The sequence below is a fragment of the Cynara cardunculus genome (assembly GCF_001531365.2).
Source record: "Cynara cardunculus var. scolymus isolate 2C chromosome LG 11, CcrdV1, whole genome shotgun sequence".
NCBI classification, from domain to species: domain Eukaryota; kingdom Viridiplantae; phylum Streptophyta; class Magnoliopsida; order Asterales; family Asteraceae; genus Cynara; species Cynara cardunculus.
This window is the reverse complement of record NC_037538.1, coordinates 15537892-15548118: the sequence shown is the minus strand read 5'-3', so window position 1 is coordinate 15548118 and position 10227 is coordinate 15537892. Positions and strand designations below refer to the sequence as shown.

The window sequence follows — 10227 nt, the reverse complement described above, 5'->3', positions numbered from 1 at the left end:
AACACCCATTGATGGTTATATATGGATGAAATTGCTTACTTTGCTTTAAGCAAATCACTTTGCCATGTCATGTCGCACCATGGGTCGATCGTTACCCGACCATTTCCCGACCGTTTTTCCCGCTCATTCTCTGACCATTTTCTCGGTCGTTCACCCATCATTTTCCCGACCTTTCACCTACCATTCTGGAAAATACATAGTGAGACAACAATTTATATATCATCTTGTTTTCTTTAACCCTCATGATTAATGTACAAATCAGAGGGAATTTTAGACTAGGGAAAAAGTTTATATTGTAAAGAAATAGGTGCATAGTACTATTTCTTTGATTCTATTTTTATTTTATTTTTCCACTGGGCTTTTATTTTAGTATAAGATTTTCTCAAGACAACAATTTTGCATCATCATTTTTTTGACTGATACAAGGGGGACGTATTGAAGGATAAGTGTACCTTCATCAAATGAATATGATGACATAGGTATAGATAGACATATCAGGGATATGTTAGAATTGATATATCTCATGATTATCCACATGTAACTCATCCCTATTTAAATGGCTTATGATTAATGAGAATTACAAATTTATTCTCTCTGTTTACCGTTTTCCTATTTCATTTTTCCTTATAACACTAATATCATTAAAATTATAAAAAAAAATGGACCATTTATAGTGGACAAGTCCTTAAGAATCGATGAAATCGATTTTTATTAATTACGGTTTTTTGAATTTTGACGGCTATGATTAGATCCTAGTGTTGGTTCACTTTTGACTTTATCCTCCACCAAATCTACTGATCTATCCTCAATTATCGATTTAAAAATCAAGACTGGTTGAGGCATAAACAACTAAGGGGCCGTTTATCAAACGCTTACCTGGGTAAGTGCTTATCAAGTCATATTAACTTAATTGATGAATATGGTAAGGACCAATAATCTTACCCGGTAAGAACGAGACAAGTACCAAGAGTCTTGTCCGGTAAGTGAGATCGACAACTCTTACCATGGTAAGCGCTTGCTGGGTAAATTACGGCATAAGATGCCGTTTTGGTGGACTAAAATGTTAGCCTATAAGTAAATGATAAGTGTTAAATTTTACCCGTAAACGCTTACCGGCTAAATGTTTGGTAAACGACCCCACCTTCTAATTCGTTCATATGAGAAGCAAACCGTTGCGTGAAGGAATCAATATCTCGACATAAGTGAAGAGGCAAAATTTGTGCCACTCCACATGGTCGTATGAAACATGCATCCTGGCTCCGAAGACTTTTTCATAGAATTCCAACAATTTTTCCCGCTCCTCAAAAGCACACAAAAACGTAGTTGATGCTCCCACATCCATATCGGGTTTGGGGTTACGCAAAAGAAGAAGGGACCATTTTGCCCAATAACCTTAAATGAAAATTTTATTACCAACATAACCTTTTGATAACTTTAGTGGCAATCTTTGTATGATGAAAGTGACATTCTTATATATAGAAATGACATTCTCAAACCTATCAGAAGGTTTAAGGATTTAAAAGGAAAGTGTTGGGTCATTCAACTGCATGGCTGCAACATAACAGACTATTTTGCTCAATAAACTTAAATGAGAGTTCTATCAACATAAGAGCATGCCCAACAACTCGTTTTCTTGACTACACGATGTGCACAAGTCACCAACATCACATATTGATCGATATTGACAAATTAAACTCTCAGACACTCGTTTGTGACCCATAGTAGCATCTCATTTCTTCGAAAAGGAAGCAGTTGCCATTTTCTGATCTTCAGGTTATGGTCGGAGTCCAATCTATGACGAGATGTTGACTCAGATTATCAGGTCTCTCTTATAACGACAAGTCATATATGAGGGGGTGCTTGGTTGGGAGTAATTAGCGTAATAGGGGGTGCGGAATGGAAATGAAGATCATTAATGGTAATATGGTTTTATACAATATAATGGACCATCACCAAGTAATAAAACACTCCAGCAACAAAAGGAGGGGGAGGGGGAAGGGGGAGGGGAGGGAGATGAAACTCAATTCTCATTTCCACTATTCATCAGTATTTCCATTCCCTGGAATGAACCAAGCGCCCCCTCGCTCTAAAGCAACAAACTGTAATGACGTTGGTATGCAGGACAGGACAGAACAATACAAAAACTTGTTGTTTCATGTTTGATGCGACATTAGAGTGAGACAAGACCTGAATGGGACACATGCATTTTTTTTGTCCCACCAAAATAGGCGGAACAAGTATCATGGAGACAAGTCAAGTGATAAACTACTAAACTACCCATGTCAAATTGAAACCATAGAACCTTCCACGGTTCTTCCATGGCCTACCTCACTCTCGCCTGTCCAGTCACATCCCATCAGTGTGGGAAACGATCTCATAGCACCAAATAAGTGAACAAAGAGCATACCCTCTAGCTATACATGATCAAAGATTTCTTCGTTCCAACTGCCATACAAAACGATCGACTGCAGCCATTGCACGAGATGCTGCACCAATGGAGCCATCATATCTGCAACAGCTCATTGCACAACAAGAAGAAAAGTTGGAGGTTAGAAATTTAAAGTCGTTTAGGATTATGCGCACCGGTTCAGAATTTTGTATCAACAACAAATCAAAGATGTAAAGAACGAAATGAAAAAGAAGGCGTTTTCTTACAATGCAATGAAGAGAAAAGATGGTGTTTTGTAGACTATAGCTCCTTCACCAGCAGGCTTTGAAGTGTTCATGCACCTTCCACAAAACCAACTCTCATGTATTGATGTAACAACATCTGCCACCAGAACCAGTTGGGAAATTTCCGTAAATACGGTAAGCATCTTATGTCGTCCATCCAGATTTAGAAGCTAAAAACAATCTAATTACTCTCCCTCCGTCCCAAAATAAGTGTTCCAATATCTTTAGTTTGTCCTAAAATAAGTTTCCACTTTCAAAAGTAAGTATTTACTTTCCAATTCTACCTTAATTATGAGATAGAGAAATTCATTACTCCCTCTATTATTAATGGTAAAATTGTCATTTAGATACTCAAAAAGTGTAATGATTAAACATTTTTAAACCGTGTGTTTTTTCCATTGTGGACGGCAGGATTATGAACTTGAAGGCAAACTGGACGGTTGGGTAGGGTTGGATTGGTTTGGGATGCGGAAGGAGAAGGGTTAACTTGTGCTTGAATTAGAACTAGTTGGCTGCATCACAACTCCAGAAAAGCTACAATTCCTCAATCAGAAGCTTTATCCTAGATTTTGGATAAAAATGAAAACGTGTTGCAGAAGCAAAAATCAAACCAAATGAACCTAGTATATCCCACTTGGGTCTGTAAGCAGAACTTTCATCTACCCCAAGGAGGGTAAAGAAAGTGATTCTGTTAAGACCCCTCGCTTGCAAAACAAAAATTTTAAAAGGAAAGAAGGGTGCAAGTGACATGTGAAAAGAATAGCAAAATAGTGCGTGCAAACAGGCATCAGGAACAGTAGATAGAAAAGGGACCAGGGACAAGAGAAGTATTTCATTCAAAATATAATCATGTAAAACAACAAACAGCAGATGAACAACACAAACTGAAATCATTCAAGAGCGAGATAATGAGCTATAAAAACAAATTTCCAATAGCAAATCATGCATGCTTCCATGAGTATGTGGATAAGGATGCAATTGAGATGGACAAAGGGAACCATCACAAGCCAATTCACCGAACCTGTTTTAGACCTGAGGTATATGTCCAAGAGATGAGATTGGAAGCCATTTAAGTACCTAGATCCTAGGGTAACTATGATGAAGCTGATATAAATTACATAAGATTTGAAGAATTTAAGGTGGTGTTAAACAATGTCTTAGTCTTCTTTTAGAACTTACATTGATTTGACTCGATAAAGAAACTTTCACTCTGGTAATTGCCTCGTTTGATGAAGTTCACAAACTGACCCACTTCAATGGGATCTGCTTCTATACCTTCCTCCTCTGCACTTCAAACATGAATCAACACCGATAAGAGAATGCAAGAAAGGAAAAGCACTGGGCATGACACCTATTGACTTAACACCGTTAGCAAGAGCAGCAAAGATATTTATTGTGGTGTCATTTTTAAGAGGATTTGATAAGTCATGAATTTTGTTTTATAGTATGTTGTCTTGTCTATACAGATTCAATTGGTAATCCATAAGGTTGGATATCTCTAAAAATGTTGCTCTGTGAAAATTCTCAAAGATCCCGAGGCAAAAGGAATTTAAAATCTCAGTGGTTTGATTTGTTTTCAAGGGATTTCGGTTTTATAATGGAAGGGGTTAATGCTATTTCCATTCCCTTCTCAAATGGACCATAACCCCCCCCACACCCCAGGAATAATAAACATGCTTCTCGAAGAAAGATATTTCTTTCAGTAATGCAATAGGTCATTCGATTCTTAAGCAGTAACCAGTTTCTTTCCATTGAAATAATTCACTGCTTTCCAGTCACCATTCCAGCCTACTAAATGCAGTAAAGGGCAAAAATACATGCATTGAAACAGTTGCTTATGCAATTAAGCATACAAGACATGGAACTATTTCATGCTGCTGATGAATTAAAGTAATAAAATTAGGTCCCATCTTGATGTTAAAAGTTTAGAATGTATTACACTGAAACAAGAAAATGTACATACATATATTGATTTAAATTACTCCCAGTTGAAGTGAAATTTCCTTATAAACCCTAATGACGTAAAGTAGACCAACCTAAACAGTGCTAGAAAAGGTACACACTGTGACAACCCAATATAAAATCCCAAATTACAAGTGACTTAAAATCCTAGAAAGAGAGAGAACTGCTTGAAGATGCTTTTGACAGGTAAGTTTAACTTTCTTGAAATCTATATTATTTTAATCCACAAAGACCTGGAAAGTGTACGTCTCATGAACTTTTTTTCTTCTAACATCTTGCTTCACTCGACACAAAATGTTAAGGGATCTAGCAAATACACTGGACTCTCAAAATTATGACTGGATTTGTATGTTATTCACAAGGCGTGGCATAATATTAATCAATCGGGGTTGTGAACAAATTGATTGGGAAAAGAGAGTTAACTGATTCAAATAAACCAAAGGATATGGCTTTAGGTACGACAGCGTTGAATGAGTTATTCACATTACCAACCTCACTTTTAGGACCCGTTTGCCTCATTACAATTTTCGATGATCATGCTTTTGGGATACCTGACTATTTTAAAATTAACGACTTTGTAGTTGTTTGTTGTGTCTCTATCTTCTAAGATAGTACACTATCAAGATGGGAACATTTATGAAAGATGAGATTTTGAACAAGATAGTAGTACACCATCAGAACTACCACGCCAGTTAAAGCCTACATGATATATAAAGAGATTCACTACTACCTGAAATTTTGTCATGTTTTTAGTAGGACTATTACTTTGGAGATTAATCCATACAACTAGGGGGAATGGACATCAAAATACAACAAAAGATGTCCACAATCTTTTTTGTTGAATTACAAATATTCGCCTTGAAACGCAGGAAAGATAGTGTTTAGATACTAATCTAGTACAAAAACCTTTAAGAAATCATGAAGCCCAGCAGCAGAAGATCAGTCATCTTAGGAATTATACACAAACACTCACGCACACATAGGTATATACTAATAAAGCTTAAACCATCCAGATATGGCTTTGAAAGTAACTAGAAACAACTGTTTTCACCTTAGGTACTGAGTGCTATAAGCATATAGGTAAGTGAAATAACTAATAGGTCAAGTAAATTGCCAAGAAAAATATTTGCAAATGTTCAAAAAATTTTACTACCTAAACCAGATGTCTTGATATTGATAAAAGTAAGATTGAACAAACTTTCTTATATCATGATAGATAAGGTATTTCTTTCAAGAGCATGTATGACATACAAAAGACAACTTGTGAACTCTAAACAGGAACATTATGTTCCACATGGACTTGAAAAGACTAGAAGTTGAACAAATGGATAATTCATGTTCATCAATTAATAACCATAGGCAAAAAGGACGGACAGTTAATACATTTTATTTAAACATGTTGCCTTAAAATTTACCTTGAATAATACCATCCAATCTCAATATACTGTGGCCATTGTGATTTGTGTATCATAACTTGATGTTATGATCACCATGTAGTTAAAGTTAAAAAATAATGTATAGATGTTTGATTATATTTCAGAACCTTACATCGTAGACAGTAAGCGAGAAGGTCCAGTTGGATCATAGTTGATTAGGAGAGCTGCCTTCAATGGTTGACCTGATAGTTCCAAATCAACACCAAAAGTATCTATATATAAACAATGCGAAATGAAAAAAATTAGCAGAACATCCAAACAAATTGTGGTTGCACACCATCAGAACCGACACTGTTGCATGCCCATTTCTCCCAGTTCCTATTCACAAATGCCCAATCCATGATAGCTGGTTACGACTGCAAGTTGCAAGACCAACAAATAGTACAAAACAGAAACCTGTAAAGGGAACGGAAATCTTTTAGGTAAATGAAGGGAAGCAAAACATATCAAGGCATGTTTCCAGGCACCTGTCACCCACATGGAAATAAATAAAAAGGGGAAAACGCATGTGACAGATCAATGTGATGATTACATGTGCAGGTAAAGTTCAGGTTTGAACACTACATAAATGCAATCAAGAATGCCTTTCATTTCAGGGAAAAGTTCAAAAAAACCCAACAAAATTTTCCATTTTGAATGGTTTAGTCCCTAAACTATTTTTTTTGATTGAAAAAACCATTAAACTTTCTCATTTTGAATGATCAAGTCTCTAATCTATTTTTCTAAATGAAGAAACCATTGAACTTTCCCTTTTTGAATGAAAAAACCATTAAACTTTCTCATTTTGATTGATTAAGTCCCTGAACATTTTTTTACTAAAAAAACTATCGCACTTCTAAAAAAATGGTTACCTACATCCTTTTAACCCAAAAAAGTTACATTAACCGACTAGTAAAAGTTCGATGATTTTTTTTTTAAAAGATCATGGTATTAATCTTTCAAAATGTGAAAATTTAATGGTTTTTTCATTCAAAAAATAGTTCAGGGACTTGATCATTACAAATGAGAAAGTTTAATGGTTTTTTCATTCAACAAAATATAGTTTAGAGACTAAACTATTCAAAATGAGAAAGTTTGTTGGGTTTTTTTGGACTTTTCCCTTCATCTCAAATGTTCCCAACATATCAGTTTGTTTGACAATTCTATCTATATTGAGCACCCTTTTTAGCTTGAAGCCCCTCAAAACAGCATGTTATCTCCATATCTTATAAGTTCTTCACCAAATATCTCTTTCATTCTTAGATTAGATAAAAGAAGTAGTAAAAATAAGCAGTTTCCTGACGAGTGAGAGTATGACAGCCTAAGTTGCCCTTAACCCATAAATTGGCATCCAGCTCAATCAAGAAACATATACATTTCTACAAGCCAGTTATGGGAGGCTTCCCAACAAAACAAAATATTCCTCTGTCCCCATAGCAAACTAACCAAACCTACCACTTCATAAATTGCAAAATGGTTCAAATCAAATACCATCATTATTCTATTTCATCATAAAGCTGAACTGCCCACCAATTACAAAGTTGACAGGTGAACCCCGAGTATACTGTTGTTCCTTTCTAGTAACAAAATAGAGTATAATGTTAATTTGAATATTTCGTGACAGCACATAACCAATTAGTAGAACTTATTGGAAATATATAGTGTGCTAGTAAAGTGATGTTATATATGTTGATGACTTTACCATCAGACTACAAGAGCAGTTTCCGGGACCCAAAATCCTCCGGCAATACGAGCAGATTCCTGCAGAGTTGCCAGACAGAGTGGAGAGCGGGTTAACTGTTCCAATTTTGAAAATAATAATTCCGACGATGTAGGTTTCTGCCTTCGTATTTGTTTTTTCCACGTGACAAACCAAACACGTGCATGAAAAATTTAGCAACTAGGGGTCCATATAGGTTGAGTAGACCAGTTTGAGGAACCATATAGATTGGAATGACCAGTTTAAAGCTGTTTGAATAAACCAACCTAATAATTGCGGGATATATAACACTTAGCAAGTTCAAAGAGTTTTGTAGTATAAATCAACCCAATCCATGCAGATTGGATTGATTGGCCGGGTTCAAACACTTATGGGGCGTTCGGTTTGATGGAATGGTTTTGAAGGATTTGGATTTTGTAAAGGGATTTGGAATTGGAGGGATTTGGATTTGGAATGTTTGGTGTGTTTGGTTTGAAGGGTTTGGAATGAACTTGGATTCCATTCTTCATCAATAATTTACAAAAACAAATTATAAATAATTTTAAAAATAATTAAATTACATTTTTATGAATTGTTTATTACAAAACAAATGTTTTTAACATTTTTTAAAACATTATTATATACAAATCCTACGAAATCCCGTGAAATACCAACCCATGGGATTTCAAAATCCTATGTTTGCAAGATTTCAATGAAATCCAGGAAATCCTTCAAACCAAACATGGATTGGAATGGAATTCAATTCCAAATGTCTCCAAATCTAATCCAATCCCGCAAACCAAACAGGACCTGGGTCTGCATCATGTTAAAAAAAATAAGCAATGTTAAGGCTTTTATCAGGTAGATTAGAAGGACGAGAAAGCAAAGGTTATGAGCTGTTGACATCAACCATTCAATTCCGGCTCTCGTTATCAACAATGTCATCAAGGCTGACCTTTTTCTCGTACTTGGTCAACCTTTCACCCCAAAGGCGAGCATTTTTACAGGAGCAAACATCACCAGAAGTGGATTAAAAAGAAGTGACATTACCCAGCTGAGCCTCTATCTTGGGGATGAGAATTATGTTTTATTCGGGTTTGGTTGGCCAATTTAAGGGCGTCACAATTTAACCATCAAATTAGTGTAATTACTATATATGCTTTGATAAAAATGTAACAATTTTGTTCTTAAAGTACTAAAAAATTAAAACGTGTTATTATTTTAGATTAAACAAGATACTGCTTTGAATAGAAAATGTCCTAAATCGAACACTCAATGCATCTCATTTGTTTCCAAGGGTTTTTGTTGAGAGGGTGCATCTTTAAGGTGGATCGAACGCACCGCAAAGTAGGGTTTTGACCTTGTGGAAAGGTCAAAACGGTTTGACATAATAAGTCAATTGTGTTAATTTGGAGAATAAAATATATTTTTGAAATGGAATCAACCTTTCGAACAGATGCAAGACTATGCTTAGACGTAAGCCCGATGTGCTTTTAGTAGAATTCCACCGTTTTAAGGGACTTTTTCGGTTTTTCGGGTTGATTTTGAGGCTCTCGGTTTTTTATTGATTTTGAGACATTTTTCCCCGGGTTTTTGGTTGCTTTCGAGGGATCTTTTCCATATTTTTGGCCGGGTCCTAGAAACTTTTTCGTTTTTTTTCTTTATTTTGAGGGACTTTTTTCGGTTTTTTTGTTGATGTCCAAACATTTTTGGTTGTTTTACAGTTTCAAGGTATCATCCTGTTGAACGATTAATAACAATAGTAGCTAAAAACAGATTTAGGGCAATTCTACAATTTACAAAGACAAAACAAGAAGCTAATAACAATAATCAAATCAATAACTAAAACCACATTACAAATCAAAACATACAAAAAAACCAAATCATATTCACGGGAAATAGCAAAATATAAAATTTAAGGCGAATCTTAAATTTTGAGTTAGGGTTTAGGGTCAAAACCTGAGAGTGAGAAAGTGGGAGAGCCTGAGTTTGAGTGAGAGAGACAGAAGCAGCGGATCAGGACTGGCCGAGTGGACGGTGATGGATTCCGGCGAAGAGCAGCTTGCCGGGACGGCTAGTGGGCGACGGACTCACGGGCACAGTGCCAAGAAGTGGGGTTTAACGGTATGAAGTTGGGAGGACAGAGAGAACCTTTTCTTGTTTTATAGAAAAAGTTAAATTTAGTCCCTTAAAATTTCAAACTTTATAGAGGATCCCTGTATTTTCAAAAATTATGAAACAACCCTCAAATTTGAACAAATGTATCTTTCAACCCCTACAAGATTTCCATTATGGTTAATAGCTTGGTTTCAAATACAATACAATCTCATTTTCACTTTTTGGTGCATGTTAGCATTAAATCCGGGTGCATGTTAGGATCATTTTCATTTGTTTCACTTATGGTACAAGGTTATTTAGTCTTTTGTTGCATTTAGATAAAACATTGGCTTAACAGAATACCGAACATTGGTATTCAGT

General features: G+C 35.7%; 1 protein-coding gene across 2 annotated transcripts; it reads right to left on the bottom strand.

Annotated features, from left to right (window-relative positions):
* Positions 1-2150: 2150 nt before the first annotated feature.
* Positions 2151-9882, bottom strand: LOC112520721. Of its 2 annotated transcripts, XM_025129226.1 has the most exons (7): positions 9709-9851; positions 7753-7811; positions 6349-6467; positions 6184-6253; positions 3853-3962; positions 2656-2770; positions 2151-2509 (listed from the first exon to the last, which is right to left on the bottom strand). In XM_025129226.1, exons 3-7 carry the CDS (start codon positions 6410-6412, stop codon positions 2425-2427), a joined length of 444 nt encoding a protein of 147 aa, XP_024984994.1. In that variant the 5' UTR covers positions 6413-6467; positions 7753-7811; positions 9709-9851; the 3' UTR covers positions 2151-2424. The 2 variants fall into 2 exon arrangements, with proteins under 2 accessions (XP_024984994.1, XP_024984993.1); XM_025129225.1 differs by lacking the exon at positions 7753-7811 and having other exon boundaries at positions 2152-2509; positions 9709-9882.
* Positions 9883-10227: the final 345 nt, after the last annotated feature.